This window comes from Seriola lalandi, unplaced genomic scaffold (genome assembly GCF_002814215.2).
Source record: "Seriola lalandi dorsalis isolate HSWRI2012SDOR001 ecotype SW California unplaced genomic scaffold, Sedor1 jcf7180002054582, whole genome shotgun sequence".
Lineage (NCBI taxonomy): Eukaryota > Metazoa > Chordata > Actinopteri > Carangiformes > Carangidae > Seriola > Seriola lalandi.
In genome coordinates this window covers 915968-931198 of record NW_019525135.1, presented here as the reverse complement: position 1 = coordinate 931198, position 15231 = coordinate 915968, and the positions used below count along the sequence as shown (strand labels likewise).

General features: G+C 38.6%; 1 protein-coding gene across 1 annotated transcript in view; it reads right to left on the bottom strand.

The window, feature by feature from the left end:
• Positions 1 to 1039: 1039 nt before the first annotated feature.
• Positions 1040 to 15231, bottom strand: part of LOC111663996 (G protein-coupled receptor 83) — a 14981-nt gene continuing 789 nt past the window's right edge. Inside the window, exons 2-4 of the mRNA XM_087177151.1 lie at positions 14832 to 14957; positions 3374 to 3507; positions 1040 to 2326 (exon numbers count right to left, since the gene is read on the bottom strand). Of these exons, the coding sequence (XP_087033277.1) occupies positions 1609 to 2326; positions 3374 to 3507; positions 14832 to 14957 (978 nt within the window). The 3' untranslated portion in view covers positions 1040 to 1608. The remainder of the gene's footprint in view (positions 2327 to 3373; positions 3508 to 14831; positions 14958 to 15231) is intronic.

Below are 15231 nucleotides of genomic sequence, written 5' to 3'. Positions count from 1 at the left end.
GTTAGGCGTGATTGTGAAGAGCCTGAGAGAAAGACTGAAGTGTCTTATTTCCATTTCATTTAAAAATGCTGGAGCACAATAATGTCCCCTAAAAGCTGATAATATACATTATATAATATATATTTTTCATTCTTTATTTTCAACTGTCATGAGGAAATTCCACAAAAAACTATTCAATGAATATGTGTAAACACAGTAACACAAGCAAGTTTTTGATAATCAGCTGATATAATTTTCCCTCATTTGAAAAAAGATAATAGGCTACGAGAGTTTTGCTTTCAACACTGGGGTGACCACCATCCAAGTTTCATTGGGCTTCATGTTATTCAGACCAGTAATGTGATGTAAAGGCAGGATGTTGCAGTGGAGATGGGCCCTGAACTTTCTCTGTCACTCTTTCAAAAGGAAAACATGTTTTTTCCTTTTCAATTTCTCTCTTTTTCTTTTTCAAAATGAAGGTATTTAAGCCCACAAAATAGAGACATAAAATCAATATTTTTTTCTGTGTATACTCCACAAGCCCTCTGGCTGGATGACAGTGAAACAAGGAGGAGCAGAAAAAATGTACGAACAGTAAGACGGGGTTGAAGTCGCCTGTGGATCAATGTGAACATGATTTCATTCACAACATGTTCATACATCCACTGAGACGCTGTCTCTGTCGGCAGAATGGTAAACTGAAGTAAAATCAAACCTGCTGATACACTCCTTTTTAGACAGTTTCAGGGAGATTCTGGAGGATGATAGGACTTTGTTGCTACTCCGACAGTCATGCTGGTCTGTGAAGGCTATTGAAAGAAAAGAAACACACTGTTACATCAAGACATCAGCATCAATGCCTGATATTTCACAAGACATTTTTAGACAAAGAACTTACACCAGATTCTGTTGTGTAGCCTGATGGACTGTTGAGTTATTTTTCTAAGAATACAGCATTGAGAAACTGCAGTCAAAGGAGCTTTATAATGAATTCATCATGACAAATGAACAAAAATCTTACATCTTACGAATGCTGCAACAGCACTAAGGCAATTTTTTTTTAAATTGATCAAAAGCTCCAGGGCTACTACTTCTACTACATGGACCTTGTGACGCGACTGATTTGTCAACTGCTGTTTCCAAGGATGAAAATGTCAATTTCAGTTGTCAAGCCAACATGAAGGTGTCCTTAAAGTGCTGCAAAAAAAGTGGAAATTTGAAAATCTACAATTCCTGATGTAGGAAGATTGTGTGATATGATTGAAAGCTACAGCTGCAGCTGTTAAATGGACCCTGCGGTGAGATTGTTTTGTCAGTTTTTTAGGGGATGAGATCTGAATTCTTGACAGACAATGCACCAAAAAAAGTGTGAAAAGTAGTGTGGAAACAGAAAATGCCACAGTTGATTACAGTTCCTAATGGGACAACATCACAATTTCTTCCAATTTGAAGCCATCACAAAACGCCATCTCCTCTCGTTACTAAAATCCTGTGTAGGTCCAGCAATACAGTAGTGAGATTTTCAGATTTCCTGTCCTCTTTGGAACATGATGAAATCCTGAAATAGGATTAAGAATCTCAAATACTGATGCCTTCCCCACCACGATTTGGCATATGTAGTTTTTCCAGTCAGCTCACAGCCACGATGGGCTCCACTGAGAGGATGTCAGTTCTCCCTGTGAGCACCTGCCTGGCAGTGAACAGCACATGTGTATCTTTCAGGTTGTGGGACTGACTGGAAGAAGCGTGGCTCTGCTGTGAAGAGGCGTGGCCCGGGTCTGGTAAATCATGCCTTGGCCTCGAGAATTCATGGTTGTCTGGCCAGGCAGTCCTGTGACGAGGAGCGCAGATGGCTGCAGGACGGAGCTCAGGCTCCAGCCCTACCACAGCCCTCTGTCTCCTCCTGCACATGTCAAAGAGGAGCCGGAGCTCCTGGCGGAAGGTGGGATTCAGGCAGCAGTAGATGAAAGGGTTGTAACAGGTGGAGCTCATAGCTAACCAGTGAAAGCAGAAGTACAAGGCGTTGGAGGAGTGGATGGCCTGGCTGGACAGCAGCACCACATAGCAGTTGAGGGGGAACCAGCAGACAGCGAACACCCCGACCACCAGGAGCAGCATGGCCAATGTCCGCCGGCGCTTTCTTCTCTGCGTGGCATGCTGAGCTGTTGTGGTGTCACCGATGGCATTGTGGCGCCACAGCCGACAGGCCACTGTGGTGTAGGAGGCAGTGATGATAAGGAGTGGCAGCATGTACAGTAATATGAAGGTCAGGAGGTCAATATACTGCCAGTAGACATCTGATGGCTCTGGGAAGTCTGGGACACACAGGCTGCGCTCCTTCTCCTTACTGGTGAGGAGAATCACAACACAGAGTACGCAGATTAGTGATGGGGTGAGAAAGTAAAGGTGAGAATAATCTAATAATAATCTTCAGTATCAGTTATGCTGTTGATCAATTACTCGAGTTATTGTTTTGATGTCAGAAAATAGTGAGAAAGGCTCATTCTAATTCCCCAGAGCCCAAAGTGACTCATTCATATTGCTTGTTTTGCCCAACCACCAGTTCAGATTCTGTGGAAGGTGGATGGCGGGCGCACAGAGTGCATGATTATCTCACCAGAGGCTGGTTTCCATCCTGACTCCTGACTGTGGTTAGGTTTAGGCAACAAAAGCACTTTGGCTAAGATTAGGGTAAATTGTGGTTTTGGTTAAATGTCAATAAACACACTGTGTTTCAAGTAACTATGAACTATTTTTTTCTGTATTAAACCAGATCTGCATTTTTCTCTAACCTGAACCAACCTGAACCTGTGAATTGTCAGGTGTGTTGGAGAAGACAATGGGCCAATTGAGGTTGAGCAAAAAAAATCCTGCACACGGTGGAGTACACTTGCAATTGGAAAAATTCTATTGATGACATTTCGGTGCACACCGAGTTATTATAATAACAACCTAAGTCACTTTGGATCAAAGCATGGGTAAATGTTAATGTAAATGTATTTCTTTACCCTCTAATCATCTCTACCACATCTGCTTTCAGAAATTCTGACATCATCAGACCTAATCAATTTTTCCTCCCACGTTACTCAAGTCAATTGGTCCTTGAATGCTGTCCTTTAAATATCACTGTGGTCTTTTCATACTGTATTTTAGACCTTTATGACTGAGCAATCAACCACACACCCATCACCGCAATGACTTCCAGGATATTCAAGGTGTAACAATGGATTATTCTGCCAGATTTACTTCATCAGCACCTAGACTCCAAAGATGCTTCACATCAAGTGAGTGGATTCTCATCGCCAAATGTTTCTCTGTTTCTAATCCTCAATAAATATGGTTCAGTTCCAATTGCTCTCTCTTTATTGGAATGTGTGAGAATGTAGTATTTTACCTGTATGTAAAAGTCAGGAGTTTTTGGTAGATTGCGTGTGGGAGGGAAAAGCAGGTGGCCATTATCCAGATAACAGCAACCCAAACGCCACCTTGAGCTAGGGACATGCGAGGTCTCAAAGGATGTAAGATCACCTGGAAAAAAATCACCAAAAACAGATCAAAGTCAGTGTGGTTTATGTGTCAGGGGAAGGATAGATAGAGACCCCTAAGTATTTAAGATTGTGAGCAACAGAGATAGAAAAAGAACCCACCAGCATCTCTAAACTGAGAAAATAGGAGAGCACATATTGCCTGTTATCACTACTGCTGAAGGGTTAGCATACCATGGTTTAATCACTGAGATAAAGCCTTCAGATGGTGCCATTCCAGCCGGTCAGTGACAAATTGACACTATGGTTTCCTGACCATGAGGGTGAATCTATAACATGAAGCAATTGATGGACATTATCAGATGGTGGTCCAAATAATAGTAAATAGTTAATAAAGGCTGTTTGGTCGTGGTATACCAAATGAGGCATATAGCACTCAAACTGCGTTGCCAAGACCTGAGAAGCTTGTCCTGTCCTTCTTTACCAAAGGAGAAATAACAGCAATATTTGAGCTAGTGGAAAAGGAAACTCTGAGCAGAGGGCCACGCTGGGACCAAAATGAAATTTATAATTCTGGAGATAATCCATCCAGGCCTGGCAATCCTCCTTTATTCATTAATTTGATGACATTTCTTAGCTCTTCTAGAGTGATACGCACTTCTAATGAACACACTGCCTCTCGGTCAGCTTAGATAAATTGTAAAGATTCACTACAGACTTTTTCATTATGAATCACCTGTGATTTATACAACTTTTGATAGAAAATTTGAAAAGTGCTATTAATATTTATTAGATCAGATTCTCAATTTCCTCTCCTTGGTCCTAATTGCTGAAATATTTGCAAAATGCGACGAATAAAGCTGCTTCCTGTCTTAACGGGCCTTTGATTCATCCAGTAAATTATGTCACCTGCGAATGTTTTCAGGTGAAATGTTATTTAGCATGCTTTGTTGTACTGCTGTAATTTCACTTTCCAGAAAAGCAATACAATATGTGACTGGGTTTTTTTTTTCCTCAATTTGTATTTTTTTTTGGTTTTAGCATCTTATACAGTGTAATACAATTTCTCATTTTAACACATTTCTCATCCAGTTTCCAGCAGCATTCATATTTTTCCACCTATCTTTTTTAAATGGTATGGATTATGTATGCATGTAGGTGTCATGTGGGAGGATGTAGCCACAAATTGTTCTCAAAGTATCACAAGTAAACACACTCATGATGGCCTTTACGTGTTGTATTATTGGCTCATTGCTCATTGATGTATTAACATCATTAACATTGAAAGTGCATTAGGAATGGATCTTTTAATGGCCCATAAACAGGAGGAGTGTTTACAGCAAGACAAACATCTTTTAATTTTAATGTGGGTACTTAACTTTTGTTTTATGATAGACTTGAAAAAAATATAAATTTATCCCTAAGGTTTGGACAGTGTTCCCTGATCTCTGATCTTTCTGAGTGGAGACCTTAAAGGGAATGCTTCTTCAAGAATGATTCTTGGTGGGAGACAGACCTTGCAGAAAGAAAAGCCTTCTGATATTTATGGATGAGAAGTAACTGTCATAAAATCTGGATTTATGTGCCTGCATTTAATAGAATTTATTATATTAAAAAAATCTAACTTTAAGGCCACGGTTGCACTGCTTCACAAATACGTATTATCTCTTTTTGTCTCAGATCATGATTTAATTAGATAGTCCAGCATTCAGTCATCTCAGATAATTAATTGTGGTAACCCTCTTGTTATAAAGGAGTGATTAATCTGCTGCCACAGATGGGATCACATGGATAAAACCTCTATTTTTCTACATTAACATAATAAAACCTTTTATCTTCCTTTATGGTTTTAAGTTAGCGAATAAAAAGAGGCATTTTCAGTTCCAGACCAGGGAACGGTTGATGGCGATATAGATGAAAGAAAGGATTAATAAACAACTAAACAGTGGGTAACCAATGTGCAAATGGCTGTGGCTTAAGGCCTATTTAATTGAGGTCAATCTTATAATGGTTTCAAGGCCCAAATATTTGGACTCTTACAGGCCTCACTGGTGATGTGACACAGTCACCACTCAACTGAAAACAAAAATAGTACAAGGTAATTTCCACCAGCAGCAGAGATCACATTAGGCATCAGATTTGTCATTAAAAGTTTGATACAAGATTGGTGTCTTGTATGTTTGTGCTGTGGAGGGGCAATTTAGCTAGTTGGAAGTACACCTGCCACTTGAGCTAAATATTTTGATGAACTGGTAAAATGAAACGCCACTAACAATTACCAAAACACTGGTTAGACAGTACGTGATTAGCATCCATTCTGCTTCACAAACCATTTGTCCATTTCACACATCAGACTGCAACATTCCCCAGACACCTGCACAACAAACCAGTCAAACATCTCCATTAAGAGGGTTTTGCTCATGTGTTAGTTCTAATTATAGAAGCCTTTTGGACTTTCGTGCATTAGCAGCTTAAACGAAAACCTGCATTTACAGTCCTTTCTTTCAAATGAATCCTCTCACTCTTATCAGCTGTATTCTACTGTTTTATTTGCATATGATGGTGGATAACTGTGTATCCACTAGGCAAGTGAATGAGATGTGACAGTATGAGGTTCCAGGTGATTAGTACTGATGTACTAAAAGCATTGGAGGAAATTATAATGTCCTTGCCAATGTCATTGTTTAACTCACTTCAAACAAATCTGTGTTCAAGTCACAATCTTCTACTCAGTCCTGAACCTTTACCTGACAGCAAATGTTAGCCAGATTGAACCTGTACTGCCTGTTGTTGACTACAGTAACATTGACAGGTACACCAACATCTTTGATTTCATCAGATGCCTGAAAAAATAACAATTCTCATCATTTCAAATTCAGCACCATGGACAGCGTAAGAAAAGTCAAAATTAACTCTGAAACTCAAAAAATTGAATGTAAACTTGTTCCCACAATGCAGTGGTTTTCTTCAGTTCCTAAGGCATCAGTCATAGATCACAGTCATGCAACACTACACCTTCAGCAGTGAGACAAAATGATGAGTCATGAGTGTCTGAAATTTCTGTTTACTACTCACTATGAGAAGGTTTATCATGTGGGGAGTGTTTGGTGGTGATACATTTTTTTTTTTTTTTTTTTTGCATCGGGAGCTTTTTGCTGTGAACTTATTCTGGTACATGTAGTAAACAACAGAGCAATGCCAGACACAGCTATAGAACAAGACTGCAGTTTATAACCTGCACAGTGTCCTCACATATCTCCAGCTTAAATAATAATGCTTACTACAGCTGTGGTGAGAGCAGCAAAGTTGGAAAGTCTGTCAGCTCATTTTCACCTTCTACCTAAGTTGTAACTGTAAAACTGTAAAAATATTCCATTCATCTTGTGCCTCTATAAAACGATAAAGAAACTACAACAAGGCATTACAGAAGATTTCCATTTCCAAGACTTGTGAGGATGTCGATGAAGCTTTTTCCCACATTGTCTTTCTGGTGCTTGTAAGAAGACCATTAAATCTATAATGTTCTTTAGTTCTGTGACTGTGACACCATACAGTATAATGTATGGTAGCTTTACTCAGCAAAGTTTGTTTGTTTTTTAGATTCCCTTAGTTGTAACACTGAGAGTAAATGCCTAGCTTTGCAAATAGTCATGTACGCAATGGCCTGTGTAATTGTGCAATGATACTGATGTCCATTAATGTAGATCTTTATTATTTGCTTATAATTTCAGAACCACATACAACTTCATATTCAACTTGTTATTCATCTGGTACCTGAATAAACACCACTGGAGGCCAGTTCCCTCTTAACCAGTCTTTTGGTAGTTTTGGCACATCCCACACACCGGCTACATGATATGGACAAAACAAACTCCTTTTTTTTAACATCTCAGTGCCATCAGATGACAAGATTTTAAATCCCCTGTAGCCTTACATTTTCAAGGAGCTGGTCACCCTGTGTCTCCTACAATATGTCTGTTGAACAGATTCACCAGTCTAGGAGATGTAACGTAAACTGATTTTTTTTTGTTCTATTCAAAGATCAAAGATTAGATTCCTTTGGTCTCAGTAAGGAATTGATACTATTTTGCTTATTTTAATCTGATTATATTATTACCATGGTGAGATCCTCACAAAACATGTCCCATTTACCTGAGTATACAGCTCCAACAGTGGTCTGGGTCTGATCTTAAAATCAAAACAAATGCAGCTTACATCTTATTTTCACTGTTGGCAGCTTGTAGACTGAATTTGCATTATTTGTAGTGCAGGATAAAAAAAAAATACAAGTAAAGAAACTAATTAAATGGACTGACACTTTATAATTCAATTTCTGTCTGCTGGTTTACTTTTTTTTTATTGGGGCAACATTTTTTTCATAATAAGAAGTATTGTCACTCTTCAGTTTTATTTTATTTTATCATATTTTATTTTATTTTATGCACTTTCTTACGTTGAAATGCAGCTAATTCAATATTGAGGTTATGGTAATTTATGGTAATAATATGAAATTAGTTTGACTTGAATTGAATCACCTCTGGACATTGATTGCATATTTGGCCAACTCAGTCTGTGTGCGCTATTCAGAAAGAGAAAGGTTTGTTTTCCAGTTGACTGGGGGGGGGGGGGTCAGAAAGGATGTGCATGTGACATAATGTGTGTGCATGAGTCTAATGGATCGTGTGTATGAGTGTGTGGACAAGAGTACCTTTTGGTGAGTTTCATGTGACATGAGGACATGCAATCCGCCACCCCCCTGGATTGAGCCCCTGCTGGTTGTGATGCTGAGGATAGATTGTGCAAATGTTTTTGTAACTGTAAAGAAAAATGTCTTTTTTGTGTGTGTGTGTTGGCTAGACCTAGCATTATGTCTCTGTAGTCTTACTGAAGTGTCCCTGAGAGATGTACTGTATATGTGTTGCAAGGGAACCTCTGCCATGTGACGGTACCTGGATGCAACTGGGTTTGTATTCAAATGTATCTGTATCTGGAAATGTTTATAATATCTGTAAGGAGATTTCTTTTTTTTTTTTTACCATATAGCCATTGTAAGGTCATGGCCCAATCTTTACTGTGTGACATAGTGTCAGTTGGAGGAGTGGTGCTATAAAAGAAGAGGCACTGAAATTGGGTTTTTGTCATTTTACATGGTGTGGCTGAGAATGACCTGGTAATAAAAAAAAATGTTTTATTTGATAGTTCAAAGAAAAGGGGGCTTGATTTTAAGATCCTTGCAGTATAAACGTTGAGAATAATTCTAGTCAGGTTATCAAACCTTGACAAAGATTGCCCACCTACAACACCATCGTTTCCAAACCTCTCAGACATGGATGGTGCTACATCGGGCCCGCCAGTCAAAATTTACTGTCAAATCTACACCATCAGGTACAATTGTCTTAGACTCATCCATATTTTTTACATTCAGTGGTGTAACTAGAAAATCTTGCAGTGGATTTTTTACGAGGTGGTCCACTATGAGAAATAATATAAGGGTACAAAGCAGTCTCTTCCATTTGTTATAGAGCAGTGTGAGGCTATTTTTCAACACATGTGTGAAGCCAAGATGTTCTCCCATCAGCAGTGAAGTTGTGAAAAAAGGTGACTACTGCCATGGTAAAGGTTTCATCAGTTATGTGATAATTTCGATGTTTTTGATCAAATCAGTTTCATGGTGTCCCACTCATACCCTCACAAGATGATGAGACAAAAAATGAGGAATTCCTTATGAAGATGACAAAGAAAATGTACCGTCTGGCCGAGTATGGTGAAAAAAAGCTTGTGACGATGGAGGAAATTACTGATCCAAAGGATCTGTGACACCCTCTTCCAACACAAGCTATCAACATTTTGAAAGCAACCAGGTGTTTGAATATTGAAAATATCAGCTCTAAAAAAACATAAAGGAGGATCGTTGCAGCTGTCACAATAATCCCCAAAGCCAGAGGCAGCATAGTTGTTTATATGAGGTGCCTTTGTTTTACTACAAGATGAGTTTTGCATACATAAGTGAAAAGATTTGTGACTCTATGAGATATGCAACTGTCGCCAGGTGCTCCATAACAACCATTAAGACATATACAAATGAATAGCATAGAGCTAATTTCTGCTATTAACAGCATATCAAAAGAAGTCTGTTTTCTGGAGATATTTTCTTGTGTTCAGGAATTACCCGCTATGCTTGTCGTCGACACAGATCCTTTAGGAGGCACCCACTGATTAGTAATGTATGTTACAAAACACAGAGCCCCTGATAGTACATCTACATATCTTCTTAAGCTTAACTACAGAAATGTATTTTGTACTACAAGGCAAGTGCAAGAGTGTCAACACAGTATTAATATTCAAAAAGATCTGTCCTATCACTGTTATCAATAGTATAGTAATGACTTTGTTTGTAATGATCTAATGGTCTGTAAGTCTGTCAATCAAATTCAGCCTGATTTATATGCACATCTCTTTTCCAAGAGACACATGAGAACAAGAAGCAATCAACAACCAACAAAACAAAGACAGCATAATTACACAATACAAAAAAAAACTAAGAAGCACTTAAGAAAAACAGTTACATGACTCAAAAAAACATCACATGATAGAGATTTAAAATAACCAAGGGAGACAAGACTCTAGCTTAAGGGCAGTTTGCAAACCAGTTCTGCCAACATAAGTGTGTACAAAAGGGATATTGAAGGTTAAGAAGTTACTTTGTTACTGTGAGGTAGTTCGGAAGTTTCAGCAGTAGAGCTTTACAAATTTTATTATTCGTGTAGAGAAAATAAAAGTCAGAGACCAAAAACACAGTCGACATTTCAAAGGGTTTATTCAAATTTTTTTTTTATAAATCCGTATATGAACAAAGCTCAGTTTGTAAACATTGTAAACATGTTTTCTTCTTTCATATTAGTAATACTTATAATAATGACAATAATGCTTATACATATATAATGCTTTACATGAATAAGAATGAAAAAGTGCATTAAAACAAGGTATGAATGAAATAAGACAATAAAAAGGCACTAGATTATAAATACTGTATAAATGAAAATAAAATAAGTAAAATAAAATAAAATAAGAGAGTGTAAGTAGATAAAAATAAAACGAGAAAATACAATAATTAAAAATAAATTAGGAGACCTCTGTCTTTTAATATTCATCAATATTACGACGAGGAGAACTGGAACTCTTGTAAGCGGTAATAAGCTGCCTCACCAAAGGGCTCTGCACTGGGTTCTGCACAATGAGTTCATTGTAAATTGATTTTTTTCATATCCATGATATATTTAGCATTTTCCTTGTTTCTTGTAGGTGTATGTTGCATTACCTCAGAAATAATGACACTGTATCCTCATCACTGTACAGATGTTGCTTTTCTTTCTGCTCATTAACTCCATCATCAGGAAGTGATAGTGTCAAAAGTTTCCTTTTTCATCATCACCTTCTCTCACCTTCTTTCTTTTTCATGCAGGTCTGTTCTGAGTCACAGATTATTTGGTATCTGGGCTTTAAAGTCAAGTAATAAGTATGGTATGGTATTATTAAAGATACAAGAACAAGATAATTGCCCTTGCCCTGAATAAATAAATGCTCAGACTCCTGCTTACACTTCAGAAAGGTTTTGACAGCCGTCAGATATCCTATTTCAAGAGCCCTTCGAAGCTCAAACGAAACCAAAACACCAGCACCATGCTCTTTCTGTTCCCTCCTTTCTTTGTATGAACTGATCTGTGTGGTCAGTCTGTGCGGCTGCCAGTTGTGCTCCGTCTCTTGTGACACTGAAGAGATGCAGAGCAACAAGTTGCGTGATGCGACTGGCGGCTGCTGTTTTAAAACCTATGCGTGTGTGTGCGTGTGTGTGCGTGTGTGTGTGTGTGTGTGTGTGTGTGTGTGTGTGTGCTCTTGACAAATTCAAAGTAGGTGTCAATTGAATCAAAATCTTTAAATATGATCTGGGGCTTGTGAGACTGTACAGTGGATTAGAGAGATCATATTATCTGATTTTTTTTTTCATGCTCTGTTTTGATGGTACAAGTTTTATTGTTTTATCTGTTTGACCACCAAACAGGGCATTTTGAGGCTTGAGACGTGCCGATGCCTTGTAGCTTTCAATAAACTGCTGCCTATAGTCGAATAGCCACATGTCCACTAGATGAGATTTTTTTCGTAGAACTGTCTGTTCAATACCCCACATGTGATCTTACCGACAGAGTTCTCATGACCTCGGTTATGACACTTTTCATACACTTTTCATTCAGAAACACCCCGCAAATTAGTAGACAGTGTGTGTATTAGGTGGTTGAGCGCATGACAAATGTCAATGGCATACTTGTTAAGCTAAAAACTCGAGTAACTGTATGGAAGCGTTAATGTATGTTTTGTGTTGGTCTATGTAACTACCATCATCTGTCAAAGCCATTATGCGTCATTAGCCAAGAAATTTGTTCTGTAATTACAGTGTTGTACATCTGAAGCCAGCACACCCGAGAATTGCTTCGCGGTAGACCATGCATGCCTTCCTCAACACAACAACATCATTGAAACCATAGTGATGAAACTCTTGGAAGGCAAACACCTGACAGATTTATACCACTGCATGAACGCAGTCACCATCCATAACTGTGCTGTAAAAGGATCAGGGTAGGAGGTAAAACTCATTAGCTCCGGTGTTGAGAGGGGAATATCCTTTTTCTACATCATCAAACAATACAGCTGCAAGGGTCTTTGTTAAACACATGTAAAGAAATATAAAGGAATCAATCTACCTGTGCTTGTATGCCTGATCATACATAAGAAGGACCATCGTGCCTCCCAAAGTCAGGCTTTGTAAAGTAGCCTCCTGCAATCTGCACCTGTGCTAAACCACTTTTCAACTCCGAATGTGATGGCACAGACAAAGTTGGGCTCGTGTCTACCATCACGGTAAAGGGACTGAAACGCTGTATGTAGCGTTCGTGTTTCGTGTCACCAGCCAGGACTTCTCCACGGTGGTGACACATCTCCTTCAAACAGCCCCCTCTGGTTGTGTGTCTTTGTCTTTCTTTCTCTATATACTATAATACGTCTCTTTGAAGTGTTTGTGCAAAAGCCAATTTCTCATTTTCTGAGGGTGTAGGGAAAAGAAAATGTGCAAGGCACTGTGAGAAAAACAGTTTGCATTGTATCTGTATTGTCTGGCACGTAGAAACAGAGCTTTTTCTTCTTATCTGATCATATGGTGCAGGGCTTTTATTGCAAGCTATACCACAAGCAGTGCTTATTGCTTCGAAATGCTTGGGCTACCTGCTTTAAAACCGCATATGCATCAAACTCATTGTCTGTTGTCAGTATTGTCTGGATCTCACTGGCGAGAGGGGGGCCACATCAGACTGAGTGACTGTGTGGCGGTGACTTCCTCTATATTATCCAGAGGGATTTCTTTTAAATCAACTGGTTGTCTGACATATATTGCATTGAAGTGCAGTATTGTCCGCACCTGTACCACCTCCTGTTTGATCATCAGCAGGCTCTATCCCATCAGTCACTCATGACAGCCACTTTCATCATAAACATGCCCTCAGTCTTCTTGATTTAAACCGGTATCATTCTGTGGTTCACCATAAGGGGGACCATGTAGCTCAATCATGTCAGTCAACTCTTAAGTATCAGTATCTTCCTTTATATAGTGTTCACTACTGAGCATCAATAATATCATTAACCACATCAATCTCAATATAAATTCAGTCTCTCTAGGATGTCACGGTCTGTCTTAATTGGTGGTAATGGACAAAACTGCGAAGCTCGCTGCCATACGAGTATCAACGTCAGAATCATCATCAGCACCATCCAAGACATACCATCTTCTCTCTGCATGACGACGACCAGTAACTGATTTGCGTTGTATTTTTCTTGGAGGCATTATAAATTCTTATATCTAGTACACAACCACGCAGCAAAGAAATCACGTGAAACAAATAGCAGGATGTTGCGTTGTAAAGTAATTTTCATCCCAAAAATTTAGTTAGTCTTCCTACCACGATTACAGACGTAAATTCAGCAAATGTTCATGTGATGAATCTGTGAAGAAGACATGAAACAATACAATTAGAACACTTCTTTCATTTTTTTTTTTTTAAATAAGTACTGAAATACCGGTGAAGGCGTACAATACTGTCTTTTTGCAGAAGGTACAAGATTTTTAACACAGAATCATGTTCATCAGAATAATGAGGTTTTCTACTAGAAATTTAAACAAAAAAACACTGAGCACTTAGAATTATTCTCTAAAACTGATCAGATCATAAAAATAAAAACATATGAGATGTTCATTTGACTTACTGTCATTCTGTTCTCTGTTGTAATGTTTTAGAGATGTATGATATTTCACCACAGTTCTGGAAGTATTGTCATTGGCCTTATCATCATTGACCAAACCTGCAACACAAAAAATGTATAATTTGTTTAACAAAACCACATATCGTGTGGTCTTGCTGTTGTTATAGTGTTTCAGTTGTTTAGGATGAACTTCTCTTCTGACTTTCTCTCGAGTTGGTTCGTTAAACAAGTCTACACACATACAAAAAAATTTATGTTTTATATGTTGAACATTTCTTAATCTATTACTTAACTTCAAGATAAACAGAAACAAATAATAACCCATTTACAAAAGTATATATAAAATAACATTCATACAATAAATCACCATTGCTAGTAGAAGCTCTTTCAGTATGCACCTATGTCTTAAGCACAGCATGGAAAATACATTTCAGTCTTTTGTACTGTTCTTTTTTTACATCACAGCTTAAAAACTAATTACATTAATACAATACTCACCATATATCAGCATCATGATGACTCCAGGAAGGATCTTCTCAGTGTGAAGCCTTGTAGAAGTAGTTTGTCGTCACAGATAAAGTGTAACATAGTGTATCCTCATAATACCGTATTGCTCTGTTTTAAAATACTCCCGTTTAATTGCTAGGTCATCGTCAGAGGTCACACCTTTTCAAAAAAGACATGTCATTATAATGTCTCAGCAACACAACCAGCAGGGCCCCAGGGGTCACTGAAGGGCTCCAAAGGTTGCTTGATGACCATGTAAACTGACGAGTGAGTCTATAGTATATCATTAATTATTGCAGTACCAGAATCAGTAGGAGTGGCTCATCTGATCGTGTTTCACTCACCATCATTAGACCAAGACAACCAAAGTCATAAAATGGACATTTATGCCAAGTTAAAAAAAAAAGACTAAAACTACCCTTCATGCCATAATTTCATGTATACATTGTTCAAGTATAAGTATAAGTAGCATCACATTATACATCACATTATAAAACTATGATCCTCTCCAAGGACAGACGAGCATCACTGCTTCATCTCCTGATGATGACAAACCTGTCGTCGGTCCAGTGCGATGGCAGTCAGTGTGAGAGTGGAGACGTGCAGGGAGCAATACTGCACAAAGCGGCTGATATGACACATTGTCCTCCCAAACACCCAGGTGCTGTTCACGAATCGGACCTGAGGGAGCACACGCATGCACACACAGTTTAGATCATGTACACCTGTCAACATCCCAACCCCATCCATCCATCCATCATATTATGACAACTAAAGCAGTTAAACACAAAAGACCTCTAAATTAATATTTAATTGGTAATGGGAATATGCTTCCAAAGTTACTGTTTCAAAGTAAGCCATACAGGGAAAAGATAGGACCTTGATAGATACATATTCAATTCATCAGTCTGTCAAGCACACAGGCACATTGCAGGGGGGTGGGGGGGGGGGGGGA